At 47.7% G+C, this 24,718-nt stretch overlaps 1 protein-coding gene across 1 annotated transcript in view; it reads left to right on the plus strand.

Annotated features, from left to right (window-relative positions):
* Window positions 1-24,718, plus strand: part of LOC126777019 (prolow-density lipoprotein receptor-related protein 1-like) — a 57,550-nt gene that overhangs the window by 10,326 nt on the left and 22,506 nt on the right. Inside the window, exons 8-38 of the mRNA XM_050499840.1 lie at window positions 2,330-2,534; window positions 2,601-2,787; window positions 3,056-3,319; window positions 3,535-3,676; window positions 3,760-3,974; window positions 4,488-4,858; window positions 4,924-5,170; window positions 5,256-5,420; window positions 5,505-5,667; window positions 5,738-5,820; window positions 5,907-6,333; window positions 6,417-6,631; window positions 6,751-6,999; window positions 7,065-7,282; window positions 7,378-7,698; window positions 7,767-8,128; window positions 8,779-8,922; window positions 8,994-9,248; window positions 9,851-9,939; window positions 10,017-10,109; window positions 10,291-10,363; window positions 10,661-10,722; window positions 10,798-10,897; window positions 12,157-12,379; window positions 12,632-13,109; window positions 13,192-13,419; window positions 13,617-13,726; window positions 13,828-14,085; window positions 14,192-14,258; window positions 14,515-14,606; window positions 14,677-14,758. Of these exons, the coding sequence (XP_050355797.1) occupies window positions 2,330-2,534; window positions 2,601-2,787; window positions 3,056-3,319; window positions 3,535-3,676; window positions 3,760-3,974; window positions 4,488-4,858; window positions 4,924-5,170; window positions 5,256-5,420; window positions 5,505-5,667; window positions 5,738-5,820; window positions 5,907-6,333; window positions 6,417-6,631; window positions 6,751-6,999; window positions 7,065-7,282; window positions 7,378-7,698; window positions 7,767-8,128; window positions 8,779-8,922; window positions 8,994-9,248; window positions 9,851-9,939; window positions 10,017-10,109; window positions 10,291-10,363; window positions 10,661-10,722; window positions 10,798-10,897; window positions 12,157-12,379; window positions 12,632-13,109; window positions 13,192-13,419; window positions 13,617-13,726; window positions 13,828-14,085; window positions 14,192-14,258; window positions 14,515-14,606; window positions 14,677-14,758 (6,188 nt within the window). The remainder of the gene's footprint in view (window positions 1-2,329; window positions 2,535-2,600; window positions 2,788-3,055; window positions 3,320-3,534; window positions 3,677-3,759; window positions 3,975-4,487; window positions 4,859-4,923; window positions 5,171-5,255; window positions 5,421-5,504; window positions 5,668-5,737; window positions 5,821-5,906; window positions 6,334-6,416; window positions 6,632-6,750; window positions 7,000-7,064; window positions 7,283-7,377; window positions 7,699-7,766; window positions 8,129-8,778; window positions 8,923-8,993; window positions 9,249-9,850; window positions 9,940-10,016; window positions 10,110-10,290; window positions 10,364-10,660; window positions 10,723-10,797; window positions 10,898-12,156; window positions 12,380-12,631; window positions 13,110-13,191; window positions 13,420-13,616; window positions 13,727-13,827; window positions 14,086-14,191; window positions 14,259-14,514; window positions 14,607-14,676; window positions 14,759-24,718) is intronic.

Here is a 24,718-nt window from a genome sequence, read left to right on the forward strand (position 1 = left end):
GCTTTTGCAAGGGTGAATAACGACTTCGATATCATTCTTGAGTGGAGTAAATCAATTTAAGTCTTAATGTCAACCCAAATCGCAAGCCATCATTATTGGCAGCTGGAAACAAATATCAATAGTCGAATGGTCTTCCTTGCCATCATTCTTAATGTTTGACAATATTGTCATCCCTTATTGTGTTTATGTTAAAAACCTGGGTGTTTTCTTTGACAATACTCTTAGCCAGACCCCTTAGCAAGAAGCAATCGCCTTTAAGACTTTTACAGCACTGGATGGAGCCTAATTTATACGAAAAGTGATGTACAACCACAGTCAGTGTTCTGTATTTAAATTCAAATAAAAAAAATAAACTTACATGCAATTAGTTATACTAGTTATTTTTAAAACATTAATCCACTGCTGGACATATGCCTCTTCACAGGCGCGCCAATTCTCCCAGTCCTGTGCTAAACGCATCCATTGTGCACCCGCCATTTTTCTAAAATCGTCTGTCCATCGGGCGGGTGGCCTTTTTACTTCTCTAGGCCACCACTCCGTGACGACTTAAGTCCACCTTCCGTCTTCCCGTCTGGTCAAGTGTCCAGCCCATCTCCACTTTAACCTCATACGCTTCCCAATATCTTCGACTTTTGTCGGATTTCCGCGTTTGGTATACGATCAACGAGAGAGATGCCTAGCATAGCACGTTCCATCGCCCTTTGTGCCGCTTTTATTTTGTTCATGTTATGCTTAGTAAGCGTCCATGTTACGCACCGAGGGTGAATATAGGCAAGACACATTGGTTAAACACCTAGATCTTGAGGCATTTTGTGAGTTTGGATGTCAACGTATCTTCGAGTTTTACAAAACCAACCCACCCTAAGCCAAAGCATCGTTCGATCTCCTGTATTTGAGATTTCCGATCAAATGATAAACGATGTCCAAAATAGATATAGTCGCTGACCACCTGTACGGTGTCCTTACCTATGATTATGTTAGGTACACGTATTTGGCGATTAGTCATAATTTTGGTCTTGGACATGTTCATCCTCAGACCGATCCTCGGGGAAACTTCTTGCAGATCTGCTAGCATAGGTTGAAGTTTTTCGGTGCTCTCGGCGACGAGAATCGAGTCGTCCGCGAGCCTAAGGTGCGTCATGCGTGTCCCGTTTATATTTATCCCTCTCTCCCTCCAATCCACCGTCTCTAACAGATTTTCTGAGACGGCGTTGGAGAGTTTGGACGAGAGGTTATCGCCTTGTCGGACCCCTCTGGCAACAGAAATGAGGTTGGTGTTTTTGTGCATGCGCACCTGCATAGTCGCGAATTTGTACAGCTCTCGGAGGATATCTACGTATCGCTTGCCAATAACGCAGCGATGGAGAGATTGAAACACGGCCCAATGCTCGACACTGTCGAATGCCTCCTCGTAATCAACGAAGGCAAAGCACAGGGGTCGTTTGTACTCATTGCACTTCTCCATTAGCTGCTTGACTGCATGGATGTTGTCCATAGTTGAGTATCCACTCCGGAAGCCAGCTTGCTCGACAGGTTGGTATTCGTCGAGTATAGTATAGTTCTTAATTATATGACCACCACTGTATGTATATAAAAAGAGATGGCAAAATAAATATATTATAACGCACAAATATCTATAAGACAAATTATAGGATGAATCATAAACAAAAGAGTGTTGATAGTTATAAGACTTTATTAGGACTGTATCTAATTTTTTTATATTTTTTAATTTGAATAAAACACCCGTTCTCTGTCACTGGTTTATTGCGACTGACTTAAAACATATCGTTTGCGTCCGAACAAGTCTATTACTATTTACCTTTAATATTTAATGTCTTCTCAGTTTGGCCACAGGCTGTAAGCATGTGTGTAACCAAAGGGATGGATGTGTATAGTATATATACGCGTAATGTTTTATTTTATTACGCTTGCTTTTGGCGTTCATGAATTAAGATGTTGTAGTCAGATAATCTGTAAGTGTTCCGTTTGCGATGATATCATGATCATATCATCAAACGGATAGTTACTATCAGAATTAATAATTTTAACCGGAAAAAATTCAGAAATCGTTTTCGTTCATCAAAATGAATTCAGATTCGTTTTGACCTGTTAATAGAAGCGCTGTAAATGTTTAACACTTAAAACCGATAACTGTTACGTAGGCACGAAACAAAGACTTTATATTCGTTAAATTGCATTACGGAGGATACGTCTTGGTAAGTCTTCTCTTCTCGTGGCCGCGCACCACCGCGAGCCTTCGGACCGAGTATGCGGAATTTCAGTATGGACAAATTCATTTCTTTTTTCTTGACGTCCAGTGCACTTGCAGGCGCGTGTACTGGACGAACTGGAACGCGTCGCGGCCGTGCATCGAGCGCGCGCAGTCCAGCGGGCGCGCGCGCCAGGCGCTCGTCACGCGCGACATCCTCATGCCCAACGGGCTGGCGCTGGAGCACGCCACGCGCCTGCTGTACTGGGCCGACGCCCGCCTCGACAAGATCGAGCGCATGCACTACGACGGCTCGCACCGACAGGTACGGACCTGTGGCGCGGACGCGCCCCGCCCGCTCCCGACACGCGCTCTCACGGCACTGTCGCAGGTGGTGACGCGGTCGCGCGCGGAGCACCCTTTCGCGGTTGCGGCTGGCGGCGGCTGGGTAGCGTGGACGGACTGGGTGGCGCGCGGAGTGTTCGTGGCCGAGCGAGGGGGGGGCGCCGTGCGCGCTCTGCGCTCCGACGTCCCCCGCCCGTGCGCACTCGTGCTCGTCGCGCCCGACGCACAGACATGTAAGTATACGTAAGCATTAGATGTTCTAGAAACAGGATGATTCCTTGGTGTCAAAGGAGTCCTTATGTAAATAAATTGGCGAGTACACTCAGCTCTGCACTAATACTCGACTACAAAGGATTAGTAACTGTTTTGTGAGGCAATGTACTCAATAAATAAAATCGAATGTCTTACAAATTATTTTAATAAACGTAAGTATCGTTCAATTAAAAACAATACATAAATAGAGTAAGAGTAACAATAACTCTGCCCCGCTTATGTGTCCAGGTTCATCGGACCCCTGCGCAGTGATGAATGGCGGGTGTGCAGAAGTGTGCGCGATTGACGCGAGCGGGCACGCAGCGTGCTCGTGTCGTGCGGGCCGCGTGCTCGCGCGTGACGGCCACGCGTGCGTGCCGCCGAGCAGCGAGTGTGCGCCCGAGCAGTTCGCGTGCGCGGAGGGCCCGTGCTTGCCGGAGCACCTCGTGTGTGACGGCGTGCCGCACTGCAGCGGGGACGTGGACGCCAGCGACGAGGATTTATATTATTGCAGTATGTGACGCTGACTGTTTAATTGCTACGTTGATAACGGAGACTGGCCTTGAATATACAATACGGTGGCGTTGTAAGAGATGTTATAGAAAACACCGATTGTTCTTACATTCGATTGACATATTTTAATTGTATTATCAGCAAGTTAATTAAAGATAAGTTGCTTAAAAATCTTATCCTCGATTTTTCTAAGATTGCTAAATGTTCGCTCGCAGCCTCGCGCACGTGCCCGGCGGGATGGCACGCGTGCGGCGCGGGCGGGCGCTGCGTGGCGGACGGCAACGTGTGCGACGGACACGTGGACTGCGACGACGGCTCCGACGAGGCCGACTGCGACTGCCCGCCGGCCACCTACAAGTCACTACCCCAAGAAAATTATACGTCATAAAAATGAATGAAACACGGCGCCAGGCGCGCTAACGGTGTGCTCCCGCCGGCAGGTGCAGCGACGGCACGTGCGTGGACGTGTCGGCGCGCTGCGACGGGCGCGCGCAGTGCCCCGACGGCTCGGACGAGCGCGCCTGCCCGCCGGGCGCGTGCGCGGGCGCGGCCGCCGTGCGCTGCGCGTCGCGCGAGCAGTGCTACGCGCCCGAGCAGCGCTGCGACGGCCGCGCGCACTGCGCCGACGGCAGCGACGAGGCCGACTGCGGCGCCGGTGCGACCCGCCTCCTTCTGCTTCCCCTTGCCTTGTGCCGTCGCACGGTTATCTCACACGTCCAAGTTATTGTGCGCTAGTTGTCCTTGCGAATAAAGTTTTTCTCATATATCACATGGTCTGTGCTGGTGTTCCCGGGATGGCATTTTGTCATCCTGATTAGTATACTGAGTAGCCATCTTAATAAATTCCATTGATCAGTCTTGACGAACTATCTTCCACAGTATCTGCTACAAATCGTGACTTAGTAAAGATCCACGCATGGAGTAGACAAATAAATAATTAATCATTTGGCGGTTTATTTTAAATTTTATTTTAATATAGCCATAAGTTATATTAATCTATCTAACGCGCCACCAACCTCGATTCTCATTCTGTGAACTGAGATGTCATTACATATTTATAAATCAAAAACGATCGATACCTCGACAGCAGGCTTGCCAGCAATATAATTATATATATAGAGACTCCGAACGTGTGTATTAATTTGCAAAACTTTTTTTTATTACTAAGAAACGACAATTCCACCCGACTCCGGCTACGACGTCGAAACTTTCGAGGAGCAGCCCGTGCTGGGCTGCACGAAGGAACAGTTCCAGTGCGGCGGCGACGACGCGAAGGGGGCGGTCGAGTGCGTCCCCATCGCCTGGCGCTGCGACGGGCGCGCCGACTGCTCCGACGGCTCCGACGAGACGCTGCACTGCCGGCACGCCAACGGCAGCGCGTGCGCGCCGGGCGCGCTGGCGTGCGGCGCGGCGGGCGCCTGCGTGCCGGCCGCGCGCTGCGACGGCGTGGCCGACTGCCCGCGCGCCGAGGACGAGGCCGACTGCGCCTGCGCGCCCGGCGCCTTCCGCTGCGCCGCCGGCGAGCTGTGCCTGCACACGGTGAGCACCCCGCCGCGCCCGCCCTGCGCGCCCTGCCCGCCTCGCCTGACGCCCGCCCCCCGCAGAGCCTGTACTGCGACGGCGACGCGGACTGCGCGGACGGCTCGGACGAGCCCCCGGGCTGCTCGGCGCGCACGCCGGCCGGCGCCGAGCGCGGCAACGCCAGCGACACGTTCGAGGCGCGGCTGTGCGCGGGCGAGCCGGGCGCGCTGTACTGCCGCGGCCGCTGCGTGCCGCGCGCGCGCGTGTGCGACGGCCGCGACGACTGCGCGGACGGCGGCGCCGGCTCCGACGAGGACCCGCTCATGTGCTGTACGTCCTCCGCCCGGCGACGCGACTCGCTTTCTAAAGCTTCCTGCCCTCGATCGCTCACGTACGATCTCGATCGAACTTGTAGCCTCTTTCGCGGCGGCGTTCGGTTCCGCGGTGGAGGCGGCGGTGGCGGGCGCGCAGGGCTGCGCTCGCGGCTCGTGGCGCTGCGGGAACGGCGCCTGCGTGGCGCCCGCCGTGCTGTGCGACGGGGAGGACGACTGCGGCGACTTCACCGACGAGTGGCACTGCAGTGAGTTGGACGAGATGATATTTACGTTCGCCTCTCTCCTTAACTCTCGGTCGTTGACATTTTTATTGAATTACTTAATGCTAGACATCGACGAGTGTCTCGTACAAAACGGCGAGTGCCCGCACAACTGCACGGACCTGCCCGTGGGTCGCGCGTGCTGGTGTCGAGCTGGCTGGCGACGCGCCGGGCGTGCCTGCGCGGACGTCGACGAGTGTCGGGAGGACCGACCCTGCGAGCACCGCTGCAGGTATAACGACAGCGTCGATCTGTGCAGGTAAACTCTACGCAGACACACTCATACATCGAATTTGTTGCAGAAACACATTAGGTAGTTACGTTTGTTCCTGCGAGGACGGCTATCGGCTGATGGAGGATCGGTCCAGTTGTACGCCGATCTCGTGTAAGTCTCACCCTAACATAAGTCGATATCAGCCTGCTCAGTCGGGAATGCGGCCGCGAATCTCACGGGCACTTCTCCCCTCGCAGCGGTGAACGCGTCGCTGATCTTCTCCAACCGCTACTACATCCGGCGCACGTCGCTCGGGGGCGAGGCGAGCACGTCGCTGCTCGTGCACAACCTCACCAACGCGGTGGCGCTGGACGCGCTGTGGGCCGGCGGCTGTCTGCTGTGGAGCGACGTGACGCGTCTGGGCTCGTCCATCAAGCGCCTGTGCCGCGAGGGGGACGCGCCGGGTGCGGGGGGCCCGGGCGGGGGGGAGGCGCGCGTGGTGGCCGGCGCCACGCTGCAGAACCCGGATGGGCTGGCGGTGGACTGGGTGGCGCGCAACGTATACTGGTGCGACAAGGGCACGGACACGGTGGAGGTGGCGCGCCTGGACGGTCGCCACCGCCGCGTGCTGCTGCGCGAGGGCCTGCACGAGCCGCGGGCGCTCGCGCTGCTGCCCTCCGCGGGGTCTGTGGATGTCATTGCTGTTTACTGTTCGTTACATTTGTTGAATTCCAGTTCGATAACGCCTGCTCACTGGATGTCCGCAGCTGGCTGTACTGGTCGGACTGGGGCGCGCAGGCGCACATCGGACGGGCCGGCATGGACGGGTCGCGGCGCTCGGTGCTGGTGGCGGGGCTGGGCTGGCCCAACGCGCTCACGCTGTCGCTCGCCACCGACGAGCTGTTCTTCGCCGACGCGAGGGACGACTACATCGCCGTCGCGGACCTCGACGGCTCGCACGTGCGCATATTGTTCTCGAGAGGTAGAGTTGACACTCGATGAGTCAACCTCGAGTTTTTTTGTTATATATCGCATTCATATTTCATAGCTTTTCAGTTTGACCAATAATAACAATGTGACGCCGCATGTTTGCCGCCGCAGAGCGCATGCCGTGGCTGCGACTGCACCACGTGTTCGCGCTGGCGGTGTGGTCGGGCCGCGTGTACTGGACGGACTGGGAGACGCGCGCGCTGGAGTCCTGTCGCCGCGCCCCCGACCCCGCCTACAACGTGTCGGAGGTGGTGCCGCTGGCCAGCGGCGGCGCCTACCGCTGCCGCACCGAGGCGCACACCGTGCACAAGCCCATGGACCTGCGTGTGCTGCACCCCGCGCGCCAGCCGCCCGTCCCGCGTGCGTATGTCGTCTTACGAGGTGCTCTCGCTCCGCCGCCGAATTTAACCACCATGTCCTTCCAGGCCTGACGGCGCTTTGCGAGGAGTTGAACTGCACGGGGCTATGTCTACTGACGCCGGAGGAGCAGCCGGGTACGGGCGCCGGGGCGCGCTGTGCCTGTCCCGAGCATTTCGCTCTGGCGGCTGACGGGCGCACCTGCCGACCCAACTGCACGTCAGCGCACTTCGTCTGCCGCACCGCACTCAAGTGCATCCCATTCTGGTGGCGCTGTGACACACAGGTGCAGATGACGCAAACTTTTAAAATTTGACATACAAAGTCAAACATTAACATAATTTTTTATTTTATTTTTGCGAATCATTTCGACAAACACAGGACGATTGCGGCGACGGCTCGGACGAGCCGGCTTCGTGCCCGCCGTTCCGCTGCTCCCCGGGCCAGTTCCAGTGCGCCAACGGACGCTGCGTGCACCCGGCGCACATCTGCGACGGCGCGCAGCAGTGCGGCGACGGCAGCGACGAGCGCGACTGCGACCGCTTCACGTGCCTGGCGTCGCAGTGGAAGTGCGGCGCCGACGCGGCGAGCGGCGCGTCGGCGCGCTGCGTGCCCGCCGCGGCGCGCTGCGACGGCGTGCGCGACTGCGCCGGCGGCGACGACGAGCGCGACTGCCCGCCGCCCACGTGCCCGCCGCACCACGTACGCACGCCCGCCCGAGGTTCGCTCGCAGCGCGCGTGCACTCGTGACTCACGAGCGCCGTATACAGTTCCAGTGCGGCACGGGCGCGTGCGTGCCGTCGGTGTGGGTGTGCGACGAGGACGGCGACTGCGGCGACGAGTCGGACGAGGGCGCGCACTGCTCGCAGCGCACGTGCGCGCGCAGCGAGTTCCGCTGCTCGTCGGGGCGCTGCGTGCCGCGCGACTGGCTGTGCGACGGCGAGGCGGACTGCCCGGCGCGCGAGGACGAGGCGCACTGCGAGGCGCGCGCGGCGTGCGAGCCGACGTACTTCCGCTGCGGCGACCTGCGCTGCGTGCCGGGCCGCTGGCGCTGCGACTTCGAGGAGGACTGCCTCGACGGCTCCGACGAGCGGAACTGCACGCCGCGCAACTGCTCCGAGTCGGAATTCCGGTACTCTGACTCTTCCGCCCTCGACGATAGCGAGTTCACGCGTTCCGCTTATATTTGATATACAACAAACATTTTAAAACGCATCGAATATAGATTTATTAATGTACGATACGTCCACCTCTAGTCCCGTCAGTGGGGATAAAATAGGTCACTTGGCTTGCAAAAGGACGTGTAGTTACAATTTTAAAATATGTCGTTTAAAATACCTCAACGGTTGATTTTACGACTAAAAAGGTTCAATACAAACTTGAAGAGAATGATATACGGTATATCCGGTATACCTGTATACCTGGGACAGCAATTTCCGTCTGCTTAACATTCGATGCCGTTTTCGTTATTTGTCACAGAACCCACCTAACGAGAATTGAAACGTTCACGTTGAATGTCATATTATTAATAATAATAGCCATTTTCAATTTGGAATACATTTCGTCAAATATTCTTATGTATGTGGAAAAACGGTAAAAATAATATAATGTTATATATTCTTTCGAAATTTACCACGAAAAACTAATGTGATTCATCATCACGCTGCTCTCTCACTCGATACATAATATGAGACTTACAAAAAAAAATTGAAACAAAAAATGTATGAAATTCCGGTTTGTTCAAATCGTCCTCCGCGACTCGCTCACCGCTCTCGTCGTCAGGTGCGACAACGGCGAGTGCATCCGCGGCTCGCTGCGCTGCTCGGGCGCGGCCGACTGCGCGGGCGGCGAGGACGAGCGCGGGTGCGCCGCGCACTGCGGGCCGCGGGCGCGGCTCTGCGCCGTCTCGCGGGAGTGCCTGCTCGAGTGCGTGTGCGTGCGCCCGACCGTCGGCTCGCTCGTCGGCGTCGCTCTCAACACGCCGAACTGACCGACAGGGAGTGGTGGTGCGACGGCGAGGTGGACTGCTCCGACGGCTCCGACGAGGCGGCGTGCGCGGGCGCCGCGAGCGCCGCCCCGCCCTCCCCCTCCGCCTCCGCCTCCCCCTCCCCCGCGTGCGGCGCGCGGCTGCGCTGCGGCGCGGCGTGCGCGCCGGCCGCGTGGCGCTGCGACGCGCGCCGCGACTGCGCCGGCGGCGCCGACGAGGCCGCCGCGCTGTGTGCGCACACGGCGTGCCCGCCGCCCATGGTCAGGTGAGGTCGGGCTTGAACTGTTTGAGAAAATAACGGAAAACGTAGCACGACTGTGGTCCGACTATCACATTCAGACCTCTATTCAATTCATATAACCTCGTTTTTCGTTCCCGGAGCCGACTAGAATCACTGGGCCCACTGCGACATGTATTGTTATTTGCCTATTTACTGATTATGTATTATAATTTATTTATTTAATTTTATATTATAAATATGTTAAGTTTCGTTAATATTCTTAAATAAATATGTTAAGTTAATGGAAAAGATCAGAAGTAACATTGAGGCTCTCATATTTACCATTACATGAAAATTCTAATGTGTATTATAACATTTTTTATGATTAATTATAAATTAATTCAATGCCATATTTACTTCAAAAACAGTCACTTTAAAGAGTTTTCTCACATTTAATGATTGGGCGACTCTAGGAAACCATAAGAGTAGGTAAAGGTTGTATGAACTTTATAATGAAAGAACTCACAACCTGTCCCTTTCCTTTATTAACCTTGTTAGTGCTCACTCTAAATTATTTAAACGAGTGTATTCAATGGCCAAGTTATTGCATATAAAAAAAATGTCATCAACAAAAACCCCCTTTTCAGATGCGGCGACAACACGTGCATACCTCCGCAGCTGATGTGCGACGGGTACGAGGACTGCTCCGATGCGAGCGACGAGAATCGCTTACTATGTGCGTATCGAGACGCAGCGGAACGTTCGCGGCGACCGCAATGCGGGGAGTTAATGTGTGAATGGTCCTGTGTGCAGGCAGCCGGACGAGCGCCGAGTCCCCGTGCGCGGCGCACGAGCAGCTGTGCGGGGACGGGCGCTGCGTGCCGGCGGGCGCGGCCTGCGCGCCGGGTGCGTTCGGCCTCTTCGCTATGCTTTGATTTCCTTTTCTTATATAACTTTATTTTCGCCAAAAACATGTCGAGTGTATATCGAATATGTAAATGGAAACCGTACCGGCTATGAGCAGCGCGCTCGCTGGCCTAAAGAAATGCCTGATTAATAATGACGATAGTTGCGACCGCGCCCCCAGAGTCCGGCGGCTGCAGCTGGCGCACGTGTCCGCAGCGCTGCCTGCCCAAGCACGCGCACAACCACACTTGCAAGTGAGTTCCCGTCGACGACTTGTGTCGTTGCATAACGGTATCCGTATTGTTGTTCTTTAAGGTTTGAGACATTATTTCCTAAACAAGAACAAAGTCCACTTAAACTTAAAAAATAACATTAAACATAAAGTATTATACCATAACTTAAGTCTACATTTTGTGCCAGTAAATAACTTTTTAATCTTTTGTCGAATATATTAATTGAATTTGCATTTATAACGTCTTTTGGTAATGAATTGTAAAGCTGTGCTCCTGTATATTATTCTTTCTTAAATATGACTATAAATTTGATTTTAGATGCGTTCCCGGCTACAAGCAACATCAACTTCCGGACGGCACTCTGAGCTGCGAGGCTACAGGTAACCTCTCACACGGGTCGTGACGCGCCGGCCGACGAGAACGGAGCTAACGATAGCGGTGTCTGTCGTGTACAGGTGAAAAGGCGAAGGTGCTGGTGGCGTCCAACGGCGTGCTCCGTCTGCTGGAGCTCCACAAGCACGACCACGAGCCGCCGCCCATCGAGCAGTCCGACAAGTAATATTTTGCTAACAAATAATGCAATCACTGACTCGTAAAAAAAGATTTCGTAACGATCTACTATACCGATGTGATACCGCGGTATTTATTTAATTATTTGGCACTCATATACATTATACAGTCAGTAATCGCAATACATTATTTATACAAAAATAAATCTAGACAATTTCCTAATAAGTGCACAGACAGCGTAAGAAGTTACGTCGTTAGGAAAATAAAGATTGAATTAGTAAATCAGAAAACAAAAAATAAACTTTATTATTAAAGAATAGCTTAAATTACTTTTTAAACACTTTTTTATTTTATTTAATTTCTTATTGCTAATATGAAAAATAGTGTTTAATTTTCAAACGATTCACTTCAAGATTCCACTATTCATTTTAAGTGTCGACAAAACCGGGGGATGAGTATTTTTCGATGTCCTCTAATTTTTTTTTAGAGCTACTACGAGCTATTACAAACCAAAAAAAAATTTACTACAATCAACTACATACGAATATATAAGAATCAAAAAGAAAAAATTCGATTTTCAAAAGTCAAGCCAAAGGTGCCAAGGTCTGCAATATCTCTGCGATGAGTCAGTTTTAATGTTACAAGGCATTATTACATAGTTTGCGAGTCATACGGTCTTGGTAGGATAAAAAAATAAGAATTCTAACTTGCTTCTTATCTAGACACGCGGTGGCCTGTCAAGCCAAGTTCAAAGTAACTGGCAGCACCGGAGCAGCACCGTGTGTAATATTACTCGAAACATTTGGAGCCACTTTTGACCCGCTCATAACTCAAAAACTATTTCATATAAATATGTCAGATTTGGCTCATAAATTTAGACTCGCGAGATACATATGTGCTTCAAATTTCATAAACAAACAATTTATCACTGACTGACCTATAGATCAGTCCAGATGACCTAAAAAGTTCAAATTTGGCATCCAGATACGTAGTTGGGTGCATACAAAGGAATAAATCAGACACTAGTAATTTTTTATTTTATTTTTAACTAAGAGTATAGGTGACTTTCGTATTTAGATCTCACTTCTTTTGTCGTCAAAGTCAGCAACCAAGGCACATATCATAATATTTGACTGGACTTTTATTTCACATTTACGTTTTTGATTCGTACATAATACCTCAACGACTGGAATGCGACTCGAAAGTGAGATTTTCGTCCGAGCGTACTCCCAAGTCCCTCACAACGGTGAGACTAGATGGATCCAACCGACGATACGACATATTAACGACCGAGCCTCGTGCAGCCGCGCGGAGATCGTGTCGCTGGCGGTGGCGCCGGTGGGCGGCGCGTGGTGGGCGTGGTGGGCCGACGGCGCGGGCCGCGTGCGCCGCGTGCGCCTGCGCAGCGCTGCGCCCGCGCGCGCCAAGCTGACCGCCGCCGCCGCCGCCGCCGCCGCCGAACACGCCGCCGACGCGCTGCCGGCGCTGCCCGACGCGCTGCCGCCGCTGGCCGACGCCGACACCGTCGTGAGTCGCCGACACATTACATTTACATATCCCTTGTGACCTGCCAGTGGCTCTGTTTATTATTTTCTAATCTTTAAATTCAAAAATTAAATTGTTTATTACGTTTTCACGTTTAACTTATAAACACCCCCCCCCCCCTCCCACTCACACACGGCGCCTCCACCGCGGGTAGAAGGTAGTATATGCAAACCGAAACCGGTATAAAATGTTTACTAATTTTAAAATTTTTAAAATGGATTCGTAAACCTCCAGGTGAACGACGGTGGAGAGGTTCGCGGCGTAGCGGTCGACCCGGTGTCGGAGCGACTGTACTGGACCAGCGTGCGCGCCGCGCCGCCCGCCACGCGCGAACACGGCACGGTGGGCGCGCTGCACGTGGCGGCGCTGGACGGGCGGCGCCGCGTCACGCTGTGGCAGCAGGCCGGCGCGGAGCCCGACGACGTGGCCATCTCCGTGCAGACGGGCGAGGTGTTCTGGTCGGAGCGCGGCGCGTGGGGCGGCGTGCTGCGCGCGCGGCTGGACGGCGGCGGCGTGCGCTGGCTGCTGCGCGCGCGCTCCCGCCGCCCCGCCGCGCTGGCGCTGCAGGCGCCCGCCGCGCGCCTCTTCGTGCTGGACGCCTACTACGCGGCGCTCGACAGCGTCGCGCTGGACGGCTCGGAGCGCGCCACGCACGTGCTGTTCCGCTCCGACCCCGCGGCGGCGCTGCCGCCGCACGTCGACAGGAGCAAAGGTGCGCGGGGCCCGTGCTCGTATGCGAGACTTAGAGAGAGCCGTATCAGTCTGTGGCCGTAACGCACGATTTCTTCGTGCAGAGGGCGTGGAATGGCAACGCGTGAGCAGTCGCACGTGCTTGCGGATGGCGGTGTGGGAGGAATCGGTGTGGTGCGCCACCACGCGCGGGCTGCTGGCGCTCCCGCGTCGTCTCCGAGCTAACTCTACGGCGCACGCGCACGTACACGCACACGCGCCGCCGCGACACCGTGCGCCCGTGTCCGCGCTGGCCATACTGCACCCCGTGCTGTTCCACATGCTGCCGACCGGTGAGTGCCGCGTCGCGAGCCTGCAGGGGCTGTTGCTCGGCTCGTCCTCTATTGGACTCTCATAAGTTATTTTGCTATTTTACACTTGGTTGATGCAGCGTTAAGTGGTTTTCTTTTTCAATTGCTTTTTTGTTCGTGTAAGTAACAAAAAGTGGCTTCGAAGTCGTTAACCCCCGGTCCCGCCCTCGTGCCCGCAGAGGACCCGTGCGCGGCGACGGCGTGCGCGGCCAGCGCGCTGTGCGTGCGGAGCGCCGCGGGCCGCACGTGCCTGTGTCCCGACGGGCTCCGCGCCACGCAGGCGGCTGACGTGAGCGCACCTCCTGCTACTTACGATGAGATATTCGACAGAACTTACGCATTCGGTACTATTCACGAGGACGCTTAACGTTAACTATTATTAACCTCAAGGGGCGGCTCGAGTGCGTCATATCGAGCGAAAGCACAAACGCGAGCGCGGCCGGCGGCGCGTGCTCGCTGGGCTGCGGGCCGGGCACGTGCGTGCGCGCGCACGCGGGCGAGGCGTGCGCGTGCCCCGGCGAGTACGCGGGCGCGCGCTGCCAGCACTACCGCTGCGCCGCGCACTGCCACCGCCGCGGCCGCTGCCACCTGGCGGACGAGCGCGCCAACACCACGCACGTCGGCGACGACGACTTGCCCGCGCTGATGGTACACTCTTGCCTCGCGTTACTCGAATGATAAAGAATTCAAGCTTATACGTAATATAATAATCGTTATAATTGATGTAATATAATAACCGATGCGTGTCCCGCAGTGCTCGTGCTACGCGGGGCACGGCGGGCCTCGCTGCGAGGCGGACACGTGCGCGCGCGGGCTGGCGGGTGAGTGCGGGCTCGGCGAGGTTGTATATCGTGACACCGCCATTACGTGCCCCATGAAACTATTGACCCTTCCGACCGACGAAAGACTTCACTAACACTAGTCCCCTTCACATTTTAGTAAACATTTACAAAAGGTTTCGTTTGACTTCTATCGAGGAACTTTATTCGATACAACGACTACACCGAACACTTTGACCTAATAAACACACGGAACTAGTAAACGTACTCAGTAACCCGTTCTGACCACCCGACGCAGGCGCGAACTGCACCGAGTGCGCCGCGGGCCCCGAGGGCGCGGCCTGCCGGGAGAAGGAGAGGGCTCTGTGCGAGAACTACTGCCTGAACAACGTAAGTGCTCGTAACGTCGGCCATCGTCGGCATACCGCGAGCCCCCGCACTGACCCCCCTCCCCCCGCAGGGCTCGTGCGCGGCGGCGGGCGGGCGCGCGCGCTGCTCGTGCGCGGCGGGCTGGCGCGGCGCGCGCTGCGGCGAGGCGGCCGGTGAGTGCGCTTTACTTCTGGTCCGCTAGCTGGTGGCTTTGTAACTATATTGTTAGCGAGTATATCATATTGATTTTGTGTTTCCTCCGATCGTTTGCCCCGGTGTTTAAGCTACTGTCCGGTTTCTGATCGATGCCGAGCGGTGCTGTTCTGTGGGAGCTACTCGTGAGGTGTCGAGAGTGTCTACGTTTGACGCCCGTGTTCTCCGGTGACGGTTTGGTCGCCCAGAATAGCTGTAGTCCTGAAACCCGTCTAAAATTAAATCCTTTTAGGAGTAATGATCCAGCATTTTCCGGCAACTGGGATCGTTGGTAGGCTCGGCGACGACTTATTAGCGAGTACACAAAACGGCTAATGTTAGTGTTTTAGCGTGTAGGCTATCTTGAGATACTGAGGTATATAATATTCAGAGACGGATCCAGGTATGAGGCTAGGCAATACTCAAAGACCGAAGGAATAATATATTTTTATTTACGACACATCACAATTGTTTGAGTACCCTGTACTGACTGATTGATCAATGCATTACAATATTCGAATAAGAAATTGTTATGATTTCGTCATGCCAAATATGGAGTACAACTAAAAAGGCGATGTGCTGACGGCACATAGCATCCCCCTTTGAGATAAAAAAATTAACAATTTTCTTAAAATAAATAAAAACCAGTAACAAACATTCAATACATACATGAAAAATTTATATATAACTCTATGAACTAGAAACAAAAGCAACCAAGGTACTCAAAAAATCTTAAAAACAATTAAAATCTTTAAACAAAGAAATAATAAAAAAGCAAAAAAAATGTATATAATATGATCCTTTTTTATGTGCGTATAACATCAAAATATTTTTATAAAATTACTATTCTTTATATTTAAAAAAATTACTAAATATTTCGGTCTATTTATATGCAAATCTCACAACAGGTCTAACTACACGACCAGATCTTGTTGTCACAGGCTTATTGTTTTTATTAGCTTCTACCTTATTTGGAATTCGATCAATGCTATCTTCGCTGGTAACTAGAAACGCTGGCTTAAGGCGAATGATGCTTATTATTTTTTTGATACCATTAATCACTATCTTGAAATGTTTCGCTGATTTGCTTAAAACTTTAAATGGTCCAGAATAGGGTGACGTAAGTGGCTTCGAAACTCTATCACATCGGACAAAAACGTGTGTACACTCATTTAATTCTGGATGTACAAATAAACCGTTTTGTCTTAAATCTCATTTCGGTAGCGATGCAATTTGCCTGATCCTATAACGCAAGTTTTGCAAAAACGTTTCATTTTCAGTGATTTCCAGCTTTGTCGGCGAAATGAAATTTCCTGGTAAACTTATGACTTCACCGTAAACCATCTCGGCTGCACTTATTCCAGTGTCATCGCGTAAGCTTGCCCTTAAGCCTAATAAAACTGACGGTAATTCGTTGACCCAATTGTCCGTATTGCCTCTACACATAAGGGCTGTTTTTAATGTTCGATGAGTTCGTACGACGACACCATTTGACTGTGGGTGATAGCTCGTGGTTCTTATTTTAGTTATGCCCATTCTCTTAGCCAACAATGCGAACAAGTTGGATTCAAATTGACGACCTTGATCCGTCGTAATACGCAATGGACATCCAAATCGTGCTATCCAGCCTGAATAAACAATCTTAGTTACCGTTTCAGCTGTAATGTCTTTAATTGGGTAAGCTTCTAGCCAACCAGTCGCTCGGTCTACCATGGTAACTAGATATCGGTAACCCTTACAAATAGTTAGTGGTCCGACAATATCCACGTGTAAATGTTCGAAGCGTTGACACTTAGGAAAATTTCGTTTTCGTTCGAGACCGTCACTGAGGCAAGCTCCACAGCGTCGTTCTGAGATGCTGAATGAGCTGCACATCTGCTCTGCTGCGCGGCGGGGATACTCATTGTTGCTTTCTTGCGAGTCAGTACTTAGAAGCAGCCGGAATCTTAAAAAATCACGTCGTTCCCTGGATGAAGTCGGCCTTAGAGTGTAACTTTGTCCTTTTTTGCGTCGAGCCTCAGATCACGTCGGGTCTCAGATCACGTCGGGCCTCAGATCACGTCGGGTCTCAGACCACGTCGGGTCTCAGATCACGTCGGGTCTCAGATCACGTCGGGTCTCAGATCACGTCGGGTCTCAGATCACGTCGAGTCTCAGATCACGTCGGGGTCACCACTTTGGCGTGTAGGCTATCTTGAGATACTGAGGCGTATATTATTGAGAGACGGATCCAGTAATGAGGCTAACCAATACTCAAAGACCGAAGGAATAATATATTTTTATTTACGACACATCACAATTGTTTGAGTACCCTGTACTGACTGATTGATCAATGCATTGAATATGCACACATATTCGAATAAGAAATTGTTATGATTTCGTCATGCCAAATATGGAGTACAACTAAAAAGGCGATGTGCTGACGGCACAGTGTTATATGCTCTGCGAACGTAAACGACGACTTCCCATCCATATTCCGCATCGTTGACGACATCGGAACGGCGAGTGCACATTTATTTACACAGTACACACAAAGGAAGTCAAAATCTTTATTCAATATAGAAGTATAACACTTGCTTATCGATTGTCAAACATCTACCGCCGGTTTGGAAAGACACACCTCAAAAGACGAAAAAAACTCAGCGGAATTATTATCTCATATTTTACAATTATAGGTAATATACAATAACCTTTATATACAATAATATATATATATATACAATAATATATTTTTTTTATACGGCCTGGAGCCCTCGTTTCATTCCTACGGTGTGCCTGCACTCTATCCAACGGAAGGACGATCTGTCGCGACTAAAGAAGATCTTATACGTTTGTTTTTGTAGTAATTATATGGGCGGGAAAAGCGCCGACACATTAGCATGCGCAAGCGACCCCGTGTCGCTCCATGTTAAGACGGAAAGGGTTCCGCTGATTTTTTAGAGGGTATTCTGATGTTCGGGCCGCACTCCGTGCCTTAGACACCGGCGAGCAACTCATACCCCCCCCCCACCGTAGGGGAAATGCGTAATTTTTCCAGCGTTAAAATATAAATAAAAAAAAGCGAGAAAAGCGCGACACGTGGACTCCATTAAAACGCAATGATGGCATATCTCTCAGATATCTATGGGAAAAATTAATTGAAGGTCCGAGCCGGCAATCAAACCGCCCATCGATAAGATCGTAATCTGCAGCCGATCTAATGATAACGCTACTGAGGCTGTGTTACCGTACTACATATCAAAATTAAAAACCTTTTAGGAAAATAAAAGTAGCGAAGCATGGAGTACTTGAATAGTGTAAAGTGTAATAAAGTGCGCGCGTGTCGGTCGCCGCGCGCACATCGATCGCGCGCCGAACGCGTTGCTGGCGCTGCAACTGCTACGTATTACTCGCACTTAACTTTACCAGCCAACTGAGATTTCGACGAGTGACAGACAATTGTAAGCGATATTCAATTCGATTCATTAAATATATACTTGATATTTATTATTGTTGACATTGATCAGTCTGACGTCTTAAGATTACGAGTATAATTCCCTACGATTGCAGATCATTAATTGCAATATTGAATTAATCGGTAGGAAAGTAAAAAAAATAGCCCGAAAAAGTCCCATTACTGGGCAAAGACCGCCTCTTATCAGGAAAGGGTTTGGGCTCCCAAACATATTGGCTACAGACGTATAGTTTCATCCGGCACATGCATGTTCTTCGTGGGATTATTCTTCGCCGTCGAATAAGATATTAATAAAAACACAAATTAGTAATGTATTGCTTAATATCAACGCTTACAATTCGCTGCGGTTTCACGTAACGCCGAACACGCGTGTACTACGGCGAGGTGGTCCGCAGGTGCGAGTCGATCAGCTGTTACGTAGTCGCGGGTGCGAGCGCGCCGCCGTGACCTCGACCTCACGCTGCGGACCCGCCGCTCCGTGCATTTACATTGGAACTGGATAGATCCATTCATTAACGGTTGATTATCAACCGACAAAGGATGTAATGATTTTGGTAATAATATAAAACTTAGATTAATCAACTCATATTTTACATTCAATCTTCAATGCTATCCGTGTTAGAAAAATTGTTATTTTTTCAAAGCGATAGTATAAAACAAATAATAATGTTGTTGCAACATCCAGCGAAGCTCTTTTCGTAAAAGTGCACTTTGAAGCGCATACCGGCCGCTCCACTGTAGCAGCTCTCCGTCTTTTTGAGTTTAGTTATCACAATCTCGTCTCGCGCAAGATGTTTTAATCTGTATGAATGTTTAATCTGAATGAATGAAACTCGACTGACCGACTGACCGACTGGCCGACTGGTCGACTGCCCGACTGACCGGAGCGTCGAAGAAGAGCTTAAACATTGTATAATCTAATAATGAATAAAAGTTTGACTAATTATATTAAAATATATCGTAATATGTATACGTAATGTATATGTGATACGTAACACCAACGTTATAAAATATAAGTTATTGTTGGATCGTACGTTCATTAATCATTTATTACATACAGAACCAACGCCCCAATGAATGGTAAGAGGAGGAGTGATCTTTGGCTTTAAACTGTCAATGCTGCGCGAGCCATGGTATCTTATATTTCTCGTGTCTGTAATTACACTGGCACGTTCACCCCCCGAACACAGAAGTATGAAATATTGTCGTTTAATAATAACGGATTTATATTAATATAATAATTTATTATAAATTACTTCAAGACCCGTTTTATTACTTTAAAAATTGTGTTTGCAATATATATATATATATATATGAAATGAATGAAAATGAAAAATGAAAAAATAGTTTATTCTTTATCAAGTTGTACATAGCAAATAAAGGTTGGGACCCTCTAGTGAGTATAATATAATACTCGTGACAGAAGGACCCACTCTTCCATAACATACAATTCTGTCCATGTTCTTAAAAAGAATAAACAATATCTTACTATATACTAAAACTCACAATCAGTAGGTAAACTAACATTATATCAAAATGAATTTTACTTGTTTGTGTGTGTGTGTGTTTGTGTGTGTGTGTGTGTGTGTGTGTGTGTGTATGTGTAGGTGGGTGTATGTGTAGATTACAGTAGATTAGATTATGTTTTATGAAACAGAATTAATTCGGTGTCATCGTATGTTTTTGTTTTTAACCATTCAAATAATTTCTGTTTGACGTTAAAATATTGTTCGGGATATATGTTTAGAATTTTATTAATTTTATTATAAAGGTAGGCAGAACGTGTTATATATTGGTTACTAGCAAAAGTAGTCTTAGCACCATACGTTTCAGCAATTTTATGTTTTATTCTTCTGTTTAATGAACTGGATTTAATGAATTTTAATGATTTATGAGCTTTAAGAATGATACGTTGGATATACATTTGTCTGACAGTCAGTATCTGGCTCATTGAATATAGCGTGTCCGTTGAGAAGCGATATGGCTTGAAGTGGATAACTTTTAGCAAAAGCCTTTGCGCTCTCTCAACTTCAATGAACTTAGATTTAGCAGCTCCTCCCCATACAGGAATACAGTATTCCAATATTGACTGCGCCAAAGCTTTATATATTTTATGTCATAAGGCCCAAGAGGCTTTGTGGCGTAACATCTTAAATATCCAAATTAGTTTACGCAATCTACATCCTATAGCTTCTAGCTGTGCATCCCATGATAGTCTTTGATCTATTAACACACCAAGGTACTTGAAAGAGTTCACTCGTTTGATCATGGAGCAGTTATTACAATCCTCACATTTAATGCTATTGGAAACATGAACTGTAATATTATAGTTACTATCTGGCTGGGTTCGATTATAGATGGAAAAAGGCATGTAGTTTGTTTTGGTTGTGTTTAGAGACAGTAAATTTGACTTCAGCCAACAGGAGACAGTGAAGAGACCTCTTTCTGTTGTATTTTTAACTTTAGTCCAACTAGTATCTGTAAAAACAATTGCGGTATCATCTGCATAGGAAAATATTTTAGCATTGTTTATTTTTAAATTACAGAGATCATTAATGTAAATTAGAAACAAGGTAGGTCCTAAGACACTACCTTGCGGTACGCCATAAGTTATTTTTGAGGCACAACTAACAAACTGTCCAATTTTGACTTCTTGAGTTCGGTCGCTCAAGTAGTCCCTAAAAAGAGCCAGCGAGGTATCTCTGATTCCCAAATTTTCTAACTTTTTCACAAGAATGGGGACAGAGACCGTATCAAAGGCTTTTTTTAAATCAAGGAATACAGCCAAAGACCTTTTACCACTGTCAAGACGCTTAACAATGTGCGAGGTTAGAGCTTCAACAGCGTCCTCCGTGGATTTGCCCTGACGAAAACCATATTGAGAGTCTGACAAAAGCTTAAATTTATTTAAATACTTAATAATCTCACATTTGTAATTTTTTCTATTAACTTTGATATTGACGGCAAAACGGAAATTGGACGATACTAACGTCATCTCTGTCGACACCCTTGTGAACGGGAGTTATGATAGATCGTTTAAGCAGGGACGGAAAGATTCCTTTTCTAAAGCAAAGGTTCGTTAGATGACAGATTATTGGAACAACTACTAATAAAGCAATTTTTAAAAATTTAGTTGGAAAATTATCACATCAAGGGGCACTATCTGTTTTAAGAGACATAAGTACATCATGTACTTCTTTACAGTCTGTATCAAGAAGTACAAAGGAGTTTAACTGACTTGTATGAGTATTAGAAAAAAATGAACCACTTGTTTGGACAATATCAGTGGCCAGTTTTTCACCTACGCTAGCAAAGTAGTCATTGATATAATTAATTGATTCAGTGGGAGAAGATCTTATGTTTAGTAATTCTGTATTATCTGATTTTGAGCAGTTCAAGTTAGTTATAGATTTAATGTTATACCAAATTTTTTTAGAGTTTTTAGATGATTTTTCCAACTGATCTCTGTCGTATTTTCGTTTTAATTGTTTGATAAGTTTATTGCAGAAATTACGATACCTTTTGTATGAGATTTTTAAAATTTCGTTAGATGGGTCTGATCTTAGCCTTTTTTGCATTCTATTTCTGTTTCGAATACATTTTCAATATACCGGGAGTTATCCACGCCTTATAACTCTTTTATTTTTAGGTACACGTATAGTTTTGGTGTTATCTTTTAAGGACTCAGCAATATTATGAATAAGCTTTTCAATTACAGTTATTGGGTTATCACAAAATAGTAATTCTGACAGATTTTTCTCCGCTAAACTAACAAGAGCCCCATCAAAATCTACAATAGTTTTTATGTTCATATGTGCTTTATGTTTAGATGTAAGTGAAGTCAAACAAAGAAATATCATATTATGGTCTGTGATGGTAGTGTTCAGGACTGCGATTTGGGCAGAATTTTTGTTTTTGTCTAATTTTAACATGAAGTGATCAAGACAATTGTTTTCCCTTGTTGGGAATGAGTGACCCGGCATCAAACTGTGCATCGATAACATGTTCACATAGTTTAATCTATTATTACGTTCCTGACTTTGCTCTGTTTCTTTAGCGACAATATTTATATTAATGTCCCCAGTTAATATAATATTTTTAAAAGATTTTAAAGTTTCCAGATGGGAATTTAATGAATTGATGAACTGTTCAGCGTTTATGTTTGATGGCGAACGATACATTCCCAGAATAACAGTAGTTCCAATACTTATTTGAATACATGAAGCATGACATAATTTAATTTCTTTTGCTTTTGTGCAAACAATATTTTTATTTAAGTATACCACAACCCCATCATTCTGATTGAGGTGATGAGTCATGGCGTGCATATTATAATTAGAAAGGTTTGGAATTGTTTTACTAGGATTAATTCTACATTCGGTTAGTATAATTATGTCAGGGGCAAAGTTTAATACATTTAAGGCAACATTCAAATCGCATATATTACTATAAACATTTCTAATGTTTTGTGATATGATAGTTAAGTCGTTTTCTTTAACGGGTATATACTGCTTAAGGTCTTCAATATCACATTGCATTGCTCTACTAACTTCGAGATCGTCTATTTCATTCTGAGTAGTAAGAGACCTATCCATAACAATGTGATAAATTTAGTAAGCCAAGTATGTAGAGTATGTAAGTTATATATATAGTAGTATAATATATAGATATTTTTGTATACAATATTGTTTTAATAAAGTTAAAAAGAATACGCGTGCTTCTGTTGTGAATGGTTTTAACATATACTTTTGTAGTCAGAAAATATATGGTTATTAGGTGGTGTGTATGTGTGAATGTGTATTTGTGTATATAAGATTTAGATATGTGTACATTGTAAATGTGTAAGTGTGCTGTTGATTGTATGATGACAAAAAAAGGTAAATGAGTTCCATGCTGTGTAGTATAAATGTTCTTAATACTAATAATTATATTAACAGCTAATTCTAATAGTAACCAAAACATAATTTTACATATAATATTTTTAAAGTACTTTAAATTGAAACACATTTGGTATATAAAGCCGGCTACATATAGTCATTTTTGTAATAATTGATGCGCTTGTGTCTCACTATTTATGTTAATAATAGGTGAATTTTCATCTTTCCGTAGATAAACTTTACCAACAGAACCGATACGTTTTCGATTTATCGATGTCCCGAGCCAGAAAGTACAGACGGGCCCCTCTTGGAGTAAGTTGTTCCGATATGTAAATCGGAGTGTCTTCGGCTGTTCTTATTCCTAAGTGTTTGGCACACAATTTAGATTTATGTTTAATATTGTAGACTTTACACATTTTCAAAATGCCAGTTTTTAAAGTGGTGGGGGAAGTCTCAACAACGATGGAGCTATTTTTTGTTTTTTCTTTTTTTACCCGTACTCTATAAATGTCCTTAATATCGGTTTTCTCAATATTATAGCCTACATTTCTGGCCAAACATAAAACCATTTCAGTAAGGTCTTCTTTGGTTTCGTTGGATTGTGATGGAACGTTCTTAATTTCGAAGTTACATTTACGCATCCCTCTTTGAAGATCTTCAATCCGATCCTCCAGCGTGCTTATATACAGTTGATCGTCCTTAATTTTACCTTCTAATAATTCAATTTTCTTTTTAAATTCCTCATTCTGGTCGGTTAAATAGGCGATTGAGTTTTCGATATTTATATTTGTTTGTTGTATTTCTTTTTGAGTAGCAATACTGGTGGTAGGGCTTTGTGCAAGCTCGTCTGGGTAGGTACCAGCCACTCATCAGATATTCTACCGCAAAACAGCAATACTTGATATTGTTGTGTTCCGGTTTGAAGGGTGAGTGAGCCAGTGTAATTACAGGCACAAGGGACATAAAATCTTAGTTCCCAAGGTTGGTGGCGCATTGGCTATAAGCGATGGTTGACATTTCTTACAATGCCAATGTCTAAGGGCGTTTGGTGACCACTTACTATCAGGTGGCCCATATGCTCGTCCACCTTCCTATTCTATAAAAAAAAAAAAATACTGTACTGGTGGTACTGGTGGTAGGGCTTTGTGCAAGCTCGTCTGGGTAGGTACCACCCACTCATCAGATATTCTACCGCAAAACAGCAATACTTGATATTGTTGTGTTCCGGTTTGAAGGGTGAGTGAGCCAGTGTAATTACAGGCACAAGGGACATAAAATCTTAGTTCCCAAGGTTGGTGGCGCATTGGATATGTAAGCGATGGTTGACATTTCTTACAATGCCAATGTCTAAGAGCGTTGGTGACCACTTACCATCAGGTGACCCATATGCTCGTCCGCCTTCCTATTCTATAAAAAAAAATAATTTTTTGGATTTCCTTCGTTTGTGTAGCAAATAAAGATGTTATCATACTTTTTATCTCGAGCTTAAAACTATCTAGGTCTATGTTGAATTCGGTTTCTCTAGCCCGTTTGTTCCGATACGCAACATAGTTCGGTGGTGTTTTATCCTCTCTACTAATTAAGTCTATTTCCGAATAGGAGGCTGATTT

Source organism: Nymphalis io, chromosome 22 (genome assembly GCF_905147045.1).
Source record: "Nymphalis io chromosome 22, ilAglIoxx1.1, whole genome shotgun sequence".
Taxonomy (NCBI): Eukaryota; Metazoa; Arthropoda; class Insecta; order Lepidoptera; family Nymphalidae; genus Nymphalis; species Nymphalis io.